Source organism: Capronia coronata, assembly GCF_000585585.1.
Source record: "Capronia coronata CBS 617.96 chromosome Unknown acBCG-supercont1.1, whole genome shotgun sequence".
Classification (NCBI taxonomy): Eukaryota; Fungi; Ascomycota; class Eurotiomycetes; order Chaetothyriales; family Herpotrichiellaceae; genus Capronia; species Capronia coronata.
Window position 1 is genome coordinate 3339351 of NW_006912893.1, and position 17409 is coordinate 3356759.

At 54.1% G+C, this 17409-nt stretch overlaps 6 protein-coding genes across 6 annotated transcripts; 1 reads left to right on the forward strand and 5 right to left on the reverse strand.

Annotated features, from left to right (window-relative positions):
• Positions 1 to 175: 175 nt before the first annotated feature.
• On the forward strand, positions 176 to 1941 carry A1O1_01177 (AAT family amino acid transporter; the record flags this gene model as incomplete). The annotated part of the gene is made up of 2 exons (XM_007722090.1): positions 176 to 399; positions 483 to 1941. 2 exons carry the CDS (start codon positions 176 to 178, stop codon positions 1939 to 1941), a joined length of 1683 nt encoding a protein of 560 aa, XP_007720280.1.
• Positions 1942 to 3104: 1163 nt separating this feature from the next.
• On the reverse strand, positions 3105 to 6569 carry A1O1_01178 (uncharacterized protein; the record flags this gene model as incomplete). The annotated part of the gene is made up of 1 exon (XM_007722091.1): positions 3105 to 6569. One exon carries the CDS (start codon positions 6567 to 6569, stop codon positions 3105 to 3107), a length of 3465 nt encoding a protein of 1154 aa, XP_007720281.1.
• A 2118-nt stretch (positions 6570 to 8687) lies between these two features.
• A1O1_01179 (uncharacterized protein) lies at positions 8688 to 9299 on the reverse strand (the record flags this gene model as incomplete). Its single annotated transcript, XM_007722092.1, has 1 exon — positions 8688 to 9299. One exon carries the CDS (start codon positions 9297 to 9299, stop codon positions 8688 to 8690), a length of 612 nt encoding a protein of 203 aa, XP_007720282.1.
• Positions 9300 to 9749: 450 nt separating this feature from the next.
• Positions 9750 to 10096, reverse strand: A1O1_01180 (uncharacterized protein; the record flags this gene model as incomplete). The annotated part of the gene is made up of 3 exons (XM_007722093.1): positions 9750 to 9873; positions 9934 to 9965; positions 10019 to 10096. 3 exons carry the CDS (start codon positions 10094 to 10096, stop codon positions 9750 to 9752), a joined length of 234 nt encoding a protein of 77 aa, XP_007720283.1.
• Positions 10097 to 10572: 476 nt separating this feature from the next.
• On the reverse strand, positions 10573 to 14223 carry A1O1_01181 (uncharacterized protein; the record flags this gene model as incomplete). The annotated part of the gene is made up of 3 exons (XM_007722094.1): positions 10573 to 11115; positions 11163 to 11769; positions 11819 to 14223. The coding sequence occupies 3 exons, from the start codon at positions 14221 to 14223 to the stop codon at positions 10573 to 10575; spliced, it is 3555 nt and encodes a 1184-aa protein (XP_007720284.1).
• Positions 14224 to 15514: 1291 nt separating this feature from the next.
• On the reverse strand, positions 15515 to 16430 carry A1O1_01182 (uncharacterized protein; the record flags this gene model as incomplete). Its single annotated transcript, XM_007722095.1, has 2 exons — positions 15515 to 15949; positions 15996 to 16430. The coding sequence occupies 2 exons, from the start codon at positions 16428 to 16430 to the stop codon at positions 15515 to 15517; spliced, it is 870 nt and encodes a 289-aa protein (XP_007720285.1).
• Positions 16431 to 17409: the final 979 nt, after the last annotated feature.

Consider the following 17409-nt stretch of genomic DNA (forward strand, 5'->3'; position numbering starts at 1 on the left):
CCCTCCGCCAATTCGAGACTCTCCTCCACCCTGGCTTACTCTGCCCTGGCCAACAACACTTTCCCTCCATTGGGAGACTACATCAAGGAGGACGGTCCCGTCAGTCAGACACACCTCCCCAGAACAACTACACCGAATAGTTGTTTTTGAGTGTGCTTCATTCCCTCCATCCACCATGGCCAGTCATGAGGCCCACGATCCCGAAAAGGGCATTGAGCCTGTCGGCCACGAGACCGGCGAGGAACCTCGCAAGCACTCTTTCATCGTAGGGCGCAAGTCGTCGATTGCCGAGTCTGTCATCGCCGCAGAGCTGCTCGACGAGCGATATAGAACCACCCAGCGTGGTCTGTCCAGCAGACATGCTCAAATGATTGCCCTCGGTGGAACAATTGGTACTGGGTATGTGCAACATCCATCTATCCCTAACACGCCTCATTCCACAAAAGCACCAAATCACTAACAAGTCATCTGTGCCAAACCAGTCTTTTCGTCGGATCCGGTCAGACTCTCTCAGTGGGAGGCCCCGCGTTCATCCTGGTGTCCTACCTCCTCATGACCTTCCTCGTCTACTGCGTGGTGACGGCCATGACAGAAGTGGCCACATACATGCCGGTGCACGGCGGCACCATGTCTTACTACGGCTACCGTTACGTCTCTCGCTCGATGGGGTTCGCTCTCGGTTATCTGTACTGGTACGCCCTGGGGATTCTGGTGCCCTACGAAATCACCGCGGCCGGCCTGGTCATCAACTATTGGCCCAACGACATCAACATTGCGGTGTGGATCACCATCATGCTGGTCGTTATTATCGCCCTCAACTTCTTACCCGTCAGGTTCTACGGCGAGACCGAGTTCTGGTTCGCCGGGACCAAGGTCATTATGATGATCGGTCTGCTGATCCTGTCCTTCATTCTTTTCTGGGGAGGCGGTCCCAGCCATGACCGACTCGGCTTCAGATATTGGAATCATCCAGGCGCCGCCAACACGTACATGGTGGGCGGCGACACCGGCCGTTTCGTGGCCTTTTGGGAAACCTTCGTCCTGTCCGTCTTCCCCTTTACCTTCGCACCGGAGCTTCTGGTCGTGACGGGAGGCGAGATGCAATCGCCCCGACGCAATCTGCCCATCGCGGCCAAGCGCTACTTCTACCGTCTGGTCATCTTCTACTGCCTCAGCGTGCTGGCCATTGGCGTCATCTGCCCAAGCAACGATCCGCGCCTGACCGACGGCGGTGCCGGGGCGGGATCGTCGCCCTTCGTCGTGGCCATCGCCAACGCCGGCATCCCTGCCCTGCCGTCCATCATCAACGCCGTCATCATCATCTCCGCGTGGTCGTCGGGCAACTCCTTCCTCTACATCTCCTCGCGCGCCCTGTACAGCTTGGCCGTGCAAGGGTCCGCCCCACGCATTTTCAAACGCTGCAACAAATGGGGCGTGCCCTACATGGCTGTCGCCGTCTCTTCGCTGTTTTCCGCCCTGGCGTACCTGAACGTTGCGTCTAGCGGGTCCGTCGTCTTCAACTGGTTTGTCAGCCTTACGAACACGTGGGGGATGACGTCATGGGTATGTTGTATGATCATCTTTTTGCGTTTCAGGAAGGCTTGCGAGGCACAGGACATCCAGTCGCCTTATCGCAACTGGATCCAACCCTACGGCGCCTGGATCGCAATGGCCATGTTCAGCCTGTTGCTGCTGATCAACGGGTTCACCGTCTTCTGGCCGTCGGAGTGGTCCGCGTCCGGCTTTTTGACCGCCTACATCGGTATCCCCATCTTCCTGGTCATGTACTTTGGCCACCGAATTGTTTTCTGGCGCGACAAATGGGCCTGGGACCCGAGCGAGATCGACATGCACACCGGCATGCAGGAGGTCATGGACGCCGAACAGCCCATCAAGATCCGGAAGGGGATCCTCGGCAAAATCCTGATGGTGTTTGAATAGAGCGTCTGGCCAGGACAGAAATAGAAAGAAGACGAATACCTTAGACAAGAACGATCTAAGACTCTTTTCTTCTTTGGTGTTTTGTTACATATTCCCCGTCTGAATAGTTTACACTGTTCAGTTTGTATATAAGGTCGATCCGACCAATGACGAAAAATGGGCCAGTGTGTATATACCTTTATGTTCTGTAGAATTTAGGACATCTAGGTGTAATGTACCTCCTGACATAGATATACTGACCCAGGTACTGTACGTACGTGACGTGATATGATGATACCTACTACCAAGTCTAGGTATATTATATCAGATGTCCAACATACCTCCACATACCTAGGTAGGTATTCAAGTTTTTAAACACCTCGGTCGCTGATAAAGGGGGTGACTAAGGCTAGGAGATATCTATCAACTGCAGTTGGGACTGATGAATACTTACCTAAGGTAGGTAGTAGTAGGTAGGTAGCATCGGACTCATATACCTACATAGGTATGAGTGGGTATATACAATTCAAAACACAAACATGAAATACTAGGTACGTAGTCCACACGACGCAAATCACCATATTCGACATATTCAGACCAGATCAGGTCAGGTCAGGTCAGGTTATGCATACTATTATATTCCATCAGAGAGCTTTCTTACACAGTTCTGTTCTGTCCTGTTCTGTCCTGTTCTGTCCTGTTCTGTCCTGTTCTGTCCTGTTCTGTCCTGTTCTGTCCTGTTCTGTCCTGTTCTGTCCATCCATTCATTAGGCACCTGTAATAAAGTCGAAAGTCGAAAGTCGAAGCCATAATCCACGCACCCCAAGCTCAAAACTAGGTACCGTATCCTGTCCTGGTCAAAAAGGGGTATGTATATACAACGCATCCTTTTTGTCTTTCTATCAGCTTTCTTTCCTTCCAGGCGAGATGAGATGCGTTCTCTTCATAATTCTGAAACATGAAATGCTTGCCATTAAGACCCCATCCAAACACTGACTGCCCAGAAGTCCTGTATGCAAGATCGAGACTGGTCTCTCGAACGCGGGCTTTAGAAGTTGAATGTCACAAAGCCCCTACCCCCTTCCACGAAGACACATCACCTTGTCTTCCACCAAGTATGTATGCAAAGAATATGCTTGGACTCCGTTTCCCCTGCAAGTCGACTGTAGTACGACCGAGGGGTTTCACGCCCTGACCACCGCCATCATGACAGGCACGTCGCTCAAGTCGACTCCGAAACTGGCTCTCAATGCAACCCCTTTCCTACTTGCTTGGGCTTTCCCACTGACAGACCTTGTGCCAGCCGAACCTCCAAACCCGTTTTCCCGTTCATACCCCCAACCCATCCCGCCTGAATAGCGCCCGAAGTCCGGCGGTGGACATGGTCTCTCCAGGTCGCTGGGATGAAGCTCCTCGGCTAGAGAGGACGCAAAACTGCGGATGCTAGTCGCCTGTGAATGAGGACGAGGACCAGGACTGGCCATGCCTGACGTCCTCGGAGACGGCAAAGGCCGATGTTGAGGCGGGCCGCGGGACTGAACAGCCGGCCCTCGAGGTTGCTGAATTTCCTGCAAGACGGAATTTTGTCGTGAATGTCGCCTGTACCCAGACTCGCGGTGGTCTGGGTATCGGTAGGGGTCCTCATAAGTCGAAAAGCCTTGTTGTTCATACTGCGGATGATCATAATCTCCGTCGTGGTATTGTTGTTCAGAGAAGTAGTAATAATCCTGAGACGACTGATGCACCGGGAAATCCTGCCGTCCGCCTCGAGGAGGGATGTCCGGATACAAAGGTTCATCTGCGACAGTGGCATGATAGTCGTCATAATCCATAGGGGGCCGATATGGGCTATTACGCCCAGCACATTCTCGGCGAGCTCGCCAGGCTGCAGACTGGGCTGCCCATGAATCGGGAGTCAGGTCGACAGGCCTTGGTGAATGGGACGGCGGAGGAGGGGGAGGAGGAGGAGGAGGAGGAGGAGGAGGAGCGATTGACGGGTCTGTATAGTCCTCTTCGTATTCCACATAAGCTGGTCGTGGCGAGTGTGGTGGCGGTGGTGGTGCAAATCCATTCCCAAACGAGGCCTGCCTGTGCTCCGATGAAGTTCTATAAGCCTTCTGTAGCATTTCAGGAGTGATCGGAGGTGCATCGGCAGCGAAACTTGCCGGTCTTAAGTTCTTTCCGGGAATCCCTCCCCTATCATTGAACCCCGACTTTCGATCTGCTAACATATTGTCGCGCTCTTGGATAGACCGACTGCGGCGTCTGGCAAATTCCACAGCGGTCTTGTCGTCCATCATTGGCCGCGTTCGGGGAGCGACGATCGGGACGTCGTGACGGTTCGTAGATTGCCCATATGCGATGTTCTCGTGTGCAAGATCGTAAGGTCCGCCTCCCATCGAATAGGCAGCCCCATACTCATGGACCAGGGCCATGGTTTCGGCAGGGCTAACTCCAGAATTCCGTCTGGAATCCATCTTGTCTTCTTTGGATCGAGAAACCCATGAGCGCGGTCGACTCAGTGATCGCGACCGCCTCCCTCGGCTAGATTGCTCCGGCGCTGGCGAGGGAAACCGAAGCTCGGCTGTGGGAAATTCTATGCTCGACATACCGGCATGATCGCTGGTCCCGTTCAAGGAGAGATACGTTCTCTCGAGCTCAGGCAGTTCCTGTGAGCGTATGCGAAGGTTTTCTTCCGCGTCACTGGGAATGCGTGGGATAGAGTCTCCCTCGAAGGAATGCGTGCGTGAAATGCGAAGCTCCTTCGGAGGTTGACTCTGCCGTCGCTTCTTCTGCAACTTCTTCCGCGGTTTGACTTGCTTGACAGCTGTAGAGTCCGGGGTAGGGACGGCTGGTGCCGAATTTGCGGATACTGCAGCAGGACGGAGGTTGGAAAACTGGGCCAAAGTCGGCTCCGTGCTGTTTGGCTTCAAGGTAGATGCCGTGGTCCCGAGCATGGAATATCTGCTTCCTGATGGTTGCGGTATGGCGTTCGACTGTGCCGCAGAGGCATCACGCAAGAATTGACCGTCTGTGGCCGGTGGACACTTTGCCATTTGGAGAGAGCTCAATGAGTTGGTCGAACTGTAACCACTGTCGGATTTCTCAAACGAATGAGGAGGCTGGAGATAGGTTGAAGGGGCTGGGGACGCCTGATACGGTTGGGTTTGAAAGTCAAGGGTTCGTCGGAATGCGCCCCCTCGAGGGGAGCTTGGCTGAACACGAGAGTGCCACCCCATTGTTTCGCTAGGTTGATTTTCATCGTCAACAAAATTCACGGGAAACATCTGTTGGCTTTGTAGGCCGGCTTCTTCCTTCCTCGGCCTACATACGACAGATCCTGTGGGGGAGGGACATTGTTGCGACGCAGGTACAGGGGAGCTGCTGCCTGGATACCGGTCAAGCAACGGAGACTTTTGCAATGATGAAAATGACGATGACTCCCGCAATGATCCTTCCGACGTGCTTCTTCTCAAAGATTGGGAAGAGGAACTTGGCTTTGGTTTCGAGAATGGACTGGCTGGTAGCTCGGCCATGTACTCCCTGGCCATCAACGAGGTCTGATCATCCCCACTGTCGATTTCGCCGAAGGCGGACACGGACATGGCGTTTTGAAGGTAAAGGGCCCCCAAAGACTCCTCATCGTTATAATCCCAACTGAAGAGACGTCGGTCAGAGTCCTCGGTGGGCGGAGTGCGCGAGGACAATCGTCGCGAAGGGATAATCAGATCGTGGAAGTCCTCGTCTTCTTCGCCATAGTCGCTCGAAACGTCCCGATGCAGTTGGGGTACTGCCAGGATCTGTTTGGAGGCCTTGGACATCTCGCTAAAGGCAGGCGACGCCCGTCCGTTGACGATCTGCAGTGAACCAAGTCTAAGAACACCCAGTTGTGAGTAGTCCAGGTCTGCCGGTGTCCCAGCTCGTCCTCCCATTCTCGGCGGAGGAGGCCGCCAGTCAGAGTCGTCGGACTCGACCAGATTGCTTTCCTCTGGGTCTTCAGCTGGGTGCTCCTGCAGAATTTCGTCCTTGGGCAAGGTGATAGATGGCTTCCTCGTGGCCGTGCCTGGAGTGAAAGAGGCTCGGCGAGTGGGAGGAACGGCGTGTGAATCCACAGTTTGATCAAGAGACGACGTCGGAGTAGAAGCAGCGGCAACAACACTGGCCGATAGATTGGTCTGTTTGATACTGTTGAGCCGGGACAGACTAGTGGACCGTCTTGTCGACAAAGGCCGGAACACGAAAGACTTTCTTTTTCTCGGGTTGCGAGGCGAACCAAGAGGCTGTGGTTCTTGCACTCGTTCAGGTTTGGCCTTGTTCTCGTCAAGCTCCTTGACCATATAAGCCACGCTCCAGGTCGAGTCGCTCTTTAGCGATTGATTTGGCGAAGACTTATCCTCCACAGAGATGGGGCTCCGTATCTGCCCTCCCAGAGCGGCATTGCTTGGGTGAGAGGTTAGCGGACCTCCCACCACGGCTTCTTTGCTGCTCGCATCGTTGTTGTATATCACTGTCTCTGGGATACTGGTTGTCGATATAGTGGCGGAGAGCTTGTTGGTTAAAGGCTTCGACAGGCGGTTTCTTCGACGAGCCTCAGGATCACCACAAGAAAGCTCTTCTGCCACGCTTAACTTGCGTCGGCCAAAGCCCATATTAGAGATGTTTTTGTTGTATGGAGCGTGCTCCGTTTCCGTGGTGAGAGAAGAGGAGTTACTCAAAAAGAAGAGTGGTCCTGCTCGGGCTCGGTGAAGGCGGGGATTTAAGATGCTAGGCGCTGCTTCATGGCTTCTAGTGTTCGGCGACGGACAACTTGGAGGTACGTGCGAGGGAGAACTGCGTGGTGTCTTGGACGACAGCTGCGGGAGCTACGTATGGGCCGTCGAGCACCGAAGCACCGGAGAAGGGTGAAGCCCACCGACTTGATGGTCTGAGCACCTGTCAGTCTGCAGTGACAAGGCCAGGTGAGGTCAGCTTTACCGCACCAGATCCGGCGAGAACCTGGAAGTGGAGTGGAAACGAGGGTAAATAGTCCGCGGCCCTGTGAGCCTGAGGTTCAGAACGAAGGGCTTTGAATTCAAGATCTCTGCCGACCGAAACGAGCGACGGAAGGCTGGCTAAAGTGGATAGAAACTGGCTGCGGCAGGGACAACGATTGAACCAACAGCCCGCAGGGGATGAGGAGAGTTTGAGAAAGTTGCTAAGAGTAGCAACATCAGGGCGAGGTGCGGCGGGAAGGAGGAGCAGGAGGGTGCGGCGGGAGAGGTCGGTGGCAGCAGTGGTCAATGCATAATGAGAAAGCAGGCAGGCAGACGTATCAGGAGGAGAAGTAGCAGATGCCAAACGGTCAGTACCTGTATGCTAGCAAGTTGAAGGAGGAAGGGGAGGACAATCACTGCACTGCATTGATTCAGATCATGGATCGTGGATCGTGAGCAGGCTTCGCAGTAGGTAGATACCTAGGTACCTACGCAGTACGTAGATACTACCTACTGTAGTAGTTGGCAGAAGAGATGCCTTGGATTCTGATCCAGTTCATTGGCTGTAGCCCAACAGATAAACAATTGCGTAGCCCGGGGAGCGAACAACCCACTGCAAGCCACTTCCACTTCCCGCCTTTTCGCACGCTCCCAACCAACCACAACACCTTTCACTCTGTCTCGAAATCCAGGTTTGTGTCCCCTCAAATCAAGCCTCAGCCACCGCTAAGTCTCAATCGACGCGCAAGCGAGCGGGCGGATTCCTCTGACAGGCTCGCCCGGCTTCACGCCACAATCCTGCTACACACGATGCCTGCTAGCGAGGAGGGTGGCAGGGGATTCTACGAAGTCCGATGAAACCGTTGCTACGACATGCCGTACCCCTTCCATGAAATTCGCATACTATTGTGAAGAGAGCCAGATGCAGTCCCGACTTCCCCGTACAATCACCGTCGATCTTTCTCTTACTGGCATCTGCCAAATTCGAATCCACGTCCTGCCGGTACGACGATCTCTGCAGGTCATGGTTGAGGGAAGGATAGAGGAGAGAGAGTAAAAATGGAAAAGAGCTGGCCGGTCGACGATGGGACGCGGGACAGGTTTGACATTTCCGTAGTCATCGGACATGTCGAGACAAGCAAGGTAAAAGATAGGACGACGTGACGGCAAAGAAACACCGCCACAGCTCCATTACGTATACAGACATACGAGACACACTTGCTCGTACACCTACGAGATGTGTCTATCCCTACTCGGGAAACGGCGAAGAAGTCAAGACGTGCACAGCCACTTCTTGGATCCATGGCTGCATTGACCTTTGACATGATGATTTGCTGCGGTTGGGCCCGGACGTTGCCCCCACGCCGCCTAAAGTCTGTGCCTTGTGTACCCGCAGTACGTATACAGCTTGTCCAAGATTTACGAATATCCAAGAGAGAAGCAGAACACAAGGCAAGTTGAAAGACGACGTAAGAGCAGTGAAGTGAACATGGATACAGAAACAGAATGAAATGTTCAGGGACAATTTGTTGAGGAGCATCATGATCATTCATGTATTATTACAGGACTCTCAGGAAGGGTTGAATCGAGATCCCGTGGCGGAGAGACCAGCCACGTCCCTCCCTGATCATCTCTTCAAATCGCTATCCATGCCTCGTAGTATGCAGTATGCAGTATGCAACTAAATCCCACGCAGAACGCCAGGTCATGCAGTCGTGAATTGAATGGTACGATAGGCTTTGTGTATGCTGCAGAAAAAGTTCCTTCTGACTTCAAGAATCCCCAGCCATTGCTTTACTCAACGGCGATGCGTCGAGTTTGAGGGGCTGGGGCTTTCGGCACGTAGATGGTGAGGACGCCGTTCTTCAACGACGCCTTGACCGCATCTTGGTTCACGCGGGCTGGGAAGGTGAAGGTGCGAGAGAACTCTCCAACCGACCGCTCCGAGATCCAGTAGTGATCTTGTGGTTGGGCGGGCTCCGACGCTTGCGTGGGTTGTGATTGTGAGACCTCCTTGCTCTCGCTGGCGTTGGCAGATTCCTCGTCTTCAACAGTTGGCTTGAGAGGCTTCTTTCCCTTCTTCTCGCCCTCGATGGCGGCTTGACTGGGACGGCCGGATTCGGAGTGGCGTTCCACCCGACCCCGGACGGTCAAGGTATACTCGTCGGTGAATTCGATGTTGATGTCCTTTTGATCGACGCCAGGCAGCTCGCCTTCCAGCGTGTAGCCCTCTTGGGTCTCTTTGACGTCGAAGGCAGGCTTGAAGTGGTTCAACGTCTGGCGGGTGGCCTTCTCGACTTCACCCAGCGAGTCGTCCAGCAGGTTGAGGATGGGGGCGAGTTCCGCGCCACGGCGGTTGGGACCGACGCGGACTGGGCCAAATGCGATTCTTGGGAAGAGAGACATGTTTCTAGTGGTTGTGCGGAGAGGTTGTGGTTTGAGGATTTTGGATGCTCGAGGAATGATTCTTGTTCGTGCTGAATTCATAGGACTTGTTCTTGTTGCTTGTCGAACTGCAGGAAGAAGGGCGTCCAGCCAGGATTTATAGCCGTTCATCGTCGCCTGATGGAAGATACTGGACAACTAGACAGTCGAGCATGCATGAACAAGCAGTCTATGTCGCCATCAGCTAGATGCTTCTGGGGGGGACGCAAGCAGTATATGCCTGTTGCTGGAATCTGCCGGAAGTGGCGTCGTGTGTCTGCGAGTTACCATATGTTTCTGTATGGTCACGTGACGGCGTCGACGGCCCTCTCATCAGGCATCAGGGAAGCCTCCCTTGCCCTGCCGTCACTGTAGCCATGGACAGGACAGCAGCACAGAGAAAGGTCTAGAGGGATGCATGAGCACTCTGGATCAATGGATGTCCTTGACCCCTTCCGACGAATAGAGCTCGAGTTTGCGAGACCCCATGCGGAGCAGAGTCTCGACGGCGGCGAAATCTTTCTTGTCGACCATCTGGTTCTTGCGAAATTCTCGGCTGGAGGTCTAGCTATCAGATTTGTTTTGCTTCTCATGGCCCGAACGCAGTCCAACTTACCGTGCCACCATGCGAAAATTGTCTCGCGTAGCCTGAAGGAAGAGGTCATTAGCTGGATGGCGAGCGCAGCTGGACGTTCACTAACCTCAGGTTTCTTGCCCGCCGCGCGCAGGCACTGACGGTACAGTTTGAGCACTTCTCGTTGTAGGCCGGACCGCCGCATGATGAGGCTTGCGTGCAAGCTCTTCGAGTGAAATGATGGCGTGGAGGATCGAGAGAGGTAAAAGTTGGAAATTAGAAACAGTTCTGGTACCACGTAGTGGATTGGTGGACTCGATATATTTACCCCCGAAAAATAGCCGTGCTTCAACTCCCCTGCAAACAACCGACCACAAGACTGACAATGTTGAAGTAATAGATGTGGCTCTATCAAATACCTACGTATTTGTTGATACCAGGTCATTAATATGATGGATCGGGTATTGAATGCCTCAAGTTCTTCATTCAACTGACCATATCTGCACTTAGATATCACAATACCCAGCGCCGAAGAGCTCGGAGAGTACCCAAAAAATCTCCATGACGCCGCCCGCTATGCTCGTCGGCTCATTATGTTCGTTCAAAGACCATATCCAGAGCTAGATCCGACCTTTCAAACATCCGTCAAGCCTCGGGCAACCGATCAGCAATCATGCTTCTTCACCGTCCATATTCGAGGCTTGGAACTACAACAGGTCCATATTTCACCACGTTGCCATACGCACCCTCACCCTGGACCAGGAAGTCGGCTGCAAGACTCAGTTTGCCCGAACCGCGGTGCATGCCTGTTTGCCCAAAAGTCCCGTTGACCACCTCAGGATCATACACCACCACCGCAAGATAATTGCGCCGAGGCATCAACTTGCGATTGGTGATGGGCTGCCCGGTGACATCGTGGGTGAATATCTCCATCATGTCCTCTTTCGTGTCCGTCGGCTGCGACGGCGTCGACTTTTGGCCATTGGCCGGTACGTAGAGTGGTTTGTTGTTGTTGAGCAACTTCATGAGATATGCCGGCGGAGGAGTGTTCACGACCGACGACGTGATGAGCTGATACATTGTTTTGTGGTCCGAAGGATGTGAAGGGTCATGAACGAGGCCGGCTCCACATGTGTTCACCGCGCCGGAGAGCAAGCTGAAGCGAATCGATCTTTGATGAGAAATGCCTTGCAGCGTACGAATGAGATAGGTGCGCTCCAGGTCCTGCGCGAGTCAGTCGGAGCCAGGGTAGCGATGCGGTTGTGACTCACCTTGGACTCATGTGTCCATTGGTCCTTCAATTCGTCGAGGACGTCGATATCCCCGAAGGGACTCAGAATGCCTCCCATTAGCCCGGACTTGCCAACGGCGCGTTTCACGGAGTCAAATCCTGAGCCCACTGCTCCTTTGGCCCCAACGACACCAGCGACCGAGCTTGTGACCTTCCCCAAAACATTATAGGCTCCTGTAACCGCCTTCTTGCCCGTGGCCACGGTGTGAGCAATTTGCTCTGCAGCCTCAAGTCTAGGATAGATGAGAGGGACTGGGATCATCAAGATGCAATGTTGAATGGTCGGCGGAAGCAATGCAATCTTGGGAAAGAGGCCTTGGTAAGTCGGACCAGCCATGACCTGATGGGGGTTTCTTTCGCTTCGCGTATCTGGACCTACAACCGCGACCGCCGGACCAAGAAACTTGACAAAATGCCAGCCAGTACCTGTAATGGTGAACAAGTCTCGGTCGTCAGCCACGTTACGGAGGAGTTCTAAGGTGGTGTGATGTTGAAACAGCAGGTACATCTCAATGCCGATACGCCCGATGTTCTTGAACATATTGCTGAACTGCATATATTCCGGGTAAGATCCAAATCCATCAAAACTGTTCACGTCAGCAATGACCACCACAAAAGAGGAATGACGCTACTCACATGTCGTGGTCGTCAAGTGTCAGCACGTGAGGAATCTGGGCAAAGGCTTCGCGTAAGTATGGCTGGTCGAAATGGCTGGTATAATAGTGGAAGTATGCATGCGTCACGTCCTCTTCGTGAGATGCCGTCCAGACAGCACTCTTCCTATTTTCCTTCCCACTCATCGCTAACCACTGTTTAAGCAGAGGGATCTCCTTCCAAAGTCTGTCGGCGAAGATTTGGCCTCCCAGACCCAATTGGCAATGGAAGCCTCCACATTCGGCATGTTTCTGCATGATATCCTTCCACATGAAACCGACACCCCCCAGCCTCGCGCGTTCATTGGCGTTGACATTCAAGGAAAAGTCGTTCCCGGATGTGGCGATAAACCGCCAGTTCGTCTCGTGTTTGCCGGCAACCAGGAACTCATAGCGTGTGCAGCCAAGGTGGGACGTGATCGCGTATGTCCATTTGGCAGCTTCGGACTCCTCCATAGGAAGGTCAACGTCATACTTGAAGAATGTCCAACGCTGATGAGTGGCAATGTTGGCAGGTTTCAGCTGGCGAGGGTTGGGCGACAGATCGAGGCTTTGGTGTATGTGGATAGTGGGAGGTTGCGGCGCGTCTGTAACCAAAAGGATGGAGCCATACCAGATGCCATTGTCAATATCCATGTTGGCATAACGCAGGTAAGGACCAAAGTAGACGCCATTGGTCGCGACCACTTTATAGAGATCAACCCCACTGCTCGGCGGGGGCCCCGTGAAGGCAGCAGGACTTGCTAGTCCCATAACACTCTGTTGATCGTATCCTGGGGTCAACGGGAGGCCAGGCGAGGCCAGCGGCTTTTGAGTGAAAGACAGTCCCGCCGGAGAGGCCAACGGGTTTTGGTAGATACTACCCACGGGCGACAACGGGGTGTCATTCAAGTTCAGAGGCGTTGGGCCCTTTGGAAACTCCCACTGCGTGGATTGCGTCGGCAAATGAATGTAGTAATACTGTCCAGAGTTTGGGTCCATGTGCGCAATCCAGCCCTCCGGAAGCGGTGGAGGCGACGCAGGGGGTATCTGCGAAGGTGTGTGTGGCATTACCGGCTGCACTGGATGCATTTGGCCATTGGCATTGGGCTGAGCTGCATGACTCTGGCTTTGCTGCCGAGGATCATTGGCAAATGCTGGATGATCCAACTGGTTTGGCACTTGCGCTCCCGGCATTGTATTTGCAGTGGCTACTGTCGTGGCCGTTGTCCCAGTTGCAGGAACGCCGGCCCCGACAATGCTTCGCCTCTCCTTCTCATTAGCATGACGGCCAGCGTTCGCTCCCCCCAAGACCTGAGAGTAAGCGGGCGGAGGCTCGTCATGGGGTTGCAATCTTGAGAGCTCGTTTTCAATGGGATGCCGGACTCGCTGTGGTGAGTGCAAAGAAGCGGCTGGTTGAGTCGCTACCGGAGATCTGGTACCCGCTGGGGGCGAGGAGCTTACCTCACTGGTTCCTTGGTAGACTGTGGGAACAGGATGTGAAGTGCTCCCGGGTGCTTCGGTGGGTGTCCATGGCCGTCTCGGTGGTTCATTCGCTTGTGGCTGGCCGGGCTGAGAAGGAGTGCTGTACTGGGCCGCTCTTTGTTGAGCGGCTACGCTTTGCGCCTGCAAGCTTGTTAATGTTGCAGTGCCGGCGATGCCAGAAGCCGCATAACGAGCCTCGATGTCGGTCTGGGGCCGTGCACCAGGACCCACGATCGGGGTCTCGGGCGGAGGAGGCGATCCCCGCTGAGCCCTTGTGGTCGATGTCGAGGCAGTGGAGCTGATCCGATTAATCGAGGAGGGGTCTCGAATTCTCAACCGGCTCAGAGCATCTGCTGCAGACGAGACCGTGGGGGGCGGCCAGTATTGCTGTTGGCTGCCCTGCTTCTGGGCACCTGGCAAAGGCGCTGTCAAAGGACCATCCCCGCGTTGAGGTGGTCGCTGGAAGAGTCCCTCCTTGTCTGGAGCATCCGGTCCTGGGGACTCGGGCAAAGGTTTTGGCATATTCCCACGGCGTTCAGCAAGAGTTTGTATAGGCTGTCCATCTCCTGACGTTGTTCTCTTCGCCTCTTGTTGTGGCCCACTTCCAGCGCTTCCCGCCCGTTCTGGAGAGGTTACCCTTCTCACATCTGGATACGGATACGGCGCAGGCAACCCATTTGCTTGTGAGGCTTGATGTTGTTGCCTGGACTGGTCATCGGGGTATGGCAGGGATGGCGCAGGATAAACTGTTGTATTCGAGGCAGGCTGCTGAGGAGCTGGACTTTGTTTGCCGGCGACTGAGTGGGCGCGGGAATTCCTCTTGTTGATGCGCAGAGGCTCGACAATCGTGGGCGACCCGCGGCCTGGAGGATGGTTCAAGAACATTTCGCCATCTGGCTTGCCATGATGCCCTGTGGCGCTCATGACGGGCAGTTGACTCGCCGGTCACTTCTTGTCTTCGAAGTGGAGGGGCTTGGGGGATGTCACGGACTCGTGTGGTGGGCTCGGTGGGGTGCCGGGGGAGGGTACAGCCGTAGACCTGGGGTCGGGCCTTAGGTTGGAAGGAAATCGTGGTAGAGACCTGAAGGCCGGCCTAGCAGGCAGCAGGCGAGACAAGTACTGCACGACTGAGGGTGAAAAGGGAGCGCTGAGGAAGTGTAAGACAGGTATAGGCAACGGCAACGGCAACTGTAACAATGAATCCTGGCAGACGAGGCCGGGGGGAGGATGCGTCTGCAGTCTTGAGTGTTCGCTCACTGCACGCTGTAACAGCACCACTACAGGCACTTGTCCTCTCTCTTCTCACTTGCGCTCCTTGTTCCTGTTCTCTGCTTGCAAGAGCCAACTTGAAAACAACAGAATGGAATCTAGCTGTTCTCAAGCCATGGCCGCACCTTGGGCCTGCTTTATTGCTGTCCGATTCCAAGAGCACCTCGACGACTGTAGGCGCCCATCGAAGCGCTGTTCGACTCGTCCATCGCAGCGTTGCCCCACGTAGTCGGGCGTCAACTCACGCCTTCATGCTTTGATTGGCTTCACCATCCACCGGCCTGCCTTGAACCAGTTCCTTCGGAGACGCCAGAACCAGGGTCTCATGAGAACCCGACTTCTTCGATGTCGCGCTAGTCAGGGGTCGATGGTCTCGCATCGTTACCACTAGTAGTGACTAAACATACGGTAGTAGATTGGAGATTGACAGGGACGAGCCGAGGACGCGATTCTATACACCAGCCGTTAACGTTGACTGCTCTGCGAGCCTTGACTGACACGAACCACGCATGCCTTGCCATCCATTAGCTCTATATTGTGCCTGGCGCCAGTTGGGGGTCTGATGGAAGAAAGATTGAATGAATAGGATCGCGACCTTTGCAAACTACACCATCAAGAGGATATGCTAGCAGTTTGACCAGCGGAACAACATACACGCATCATCGAGCTCTGCAACGCATGATGGAAGCCATGTGTCCCAGATGATGTAAAGATAAACCTCTTTCCCAACACAAATTCAATGAAGGCAACCAAAGCTTCACCACATATCACAGCATCCAAGCCAGACATCCGACAACAGCAGCCATAATCCCCGATAATGCAAAAGCCGTCCTGTCGGCGCCACCCGTATATGCTGAACTCTTGGGTCCTGTGCCTGAAGGACCGCTTCCGACAACAGGAGTGATTGGTGGTGAGATAGTGCTGTTATTTGCTCCACTGCCCATTCCTACGCCTGCACTTGCACCGGCCCCACCTCGTGCACCAGAGTTCGAATCAGCGCCTGTATCTGCTTCAGGACTTGAGCTGCTGCCAGAGCTCGAGCCTGAACCGGAGCCTGCACCAGCACCAGCACCAGACCCAGTGCTAGAGCCGAAGCCCGAACCAGCACCGGAGCCCGATCCTGCACCAGAGCCTGCACCAGACCCAGCGCCAGAGCCTGATCCAGCACCAGAGCCTGATTCAGCGCCGGAGCCCGAGCCAGAACCAGCCCCAGAGCCAGAGCCGGCACCTGAACCGGAGCCTGCACCAGAGCCTGCACCAGAACCAGAGCCTGCCCCTGAGCCAGATCCGGACCCTGAACCAGAGCCAGTGCCTGTATCGGAGCCAACAACCGGGGTGACTGTTGCGTAGGGACCGGTAGCGCAAGGAGTTGTAAGAGTGACTGTAGCAGCTGCACCATTTTCACCACAAGCGGTACAAGCCACGACGGTAGTGGTGAAGCCTTCGGGAAGGGTCATGGGATTCTTGGTCATATGGCATGGGCAAGCCTCGGTGATGGTATAGGTAGCTTGTTCCATGCCAGTGCCATCCGAGCAGATCTGATCATAGACAGTGAGAAATTCATGGTATTCGGAAACCTTCCCATCCGGACCAGTAGTAGTGAATGCAAGAATCTCGGAGCCATAGTAAGGGCCTTGAGGTGGTGCGGTGATCTGGGGACCGCCTCCGTGGCAATTGGGTCCGGGGCAGTAGGTGATCGTGCTCGACAAGGTTGTAGTGGTGGTGAGAGCCGTCGGGCAGACAGAGTAGTAAACAGTAGTGACGGAGGTGTCGAGTGGGTCGTTGACCATGGTGCTGGTCTGCGCACTCGCACTCGCAACCAGAAGCGCCGCGAGGGGCACAGTCCTTGTTGAGGGCTTCATTTTGGACTGGCAGTAGACAGATACTAGTAGTTCTGTAGCTTTGCTGAAGTGGTTAAGAAAGAAAGGCGAAAGCAAGAGTATGGGTTCAAATGAGTGACCGAGTGTTGGAAAGCACTTCAAACGAATGTACGAGTCTCAAAGATCTGAGCTGGAAGAAAGGAAAATGCAGAGAGTTTTGTACCGAGTAATCAATGATATTTACCTTGGGTGATCGATCACCGTGCAGGCCAGAGGAGATCCACATAACAACTCTTGAGGAATGCAAAACAGACCATGACAACAACCACCTGTTCAGGAAGAGAGTCCAGTTGATGGAATGCGTGCACGCTCCATAACATACTTGGAAACTCCTTCGAAGAGTGGTCCATCCCTGTGTTGCACTGACACGCTGGCAAAGATTCGGCGTACATACATCAGAGAATCGGTCGAGGAGGCTGCGAAAAGGCTGGATCATTTGAGCCTGCCTCTCTTGACGCCCAGACTCTTCTCTGGTTCTTTCATTCTAATTCTTTCACTTCCGGATCTGATGCGACGTCTTGCAGGAAATTGCAGAAAGAAGAGAAGAGCTGCCCTTGATATATAAATCTTGGGTAAGGGGAGGTAGATGTATCCTATTAATCGACATTTCAGGCCCATCGCCCTCACTGAAGAGGACCCAACGGGAGAGAAACTTCCTACAAGGAAAGGCGTTGTTCTCCAGAGCCATCGGATTCGGAAGAACCCATGGCAACACGTCGCTGTAGAAAAGACGAAACGACGGTCGTGGCTGGCTCTGTTGCTTTTTTTGATCTGAAGAGAAGAGAAGAAAAAGCTGGAGAGTTGAGAGACGAAGTTTTGCAGGAAGAGGAATGCCAAGCCCACGGCCTGCAAGACCACGTGATATGACTGCTCAGTGCTGCTTACGTAAGGCCACCTGCTGTTGCAGAGCCTCATTGATGGACCGACAGATTTGACGAGGTGCTACTATATAGATTTGCAG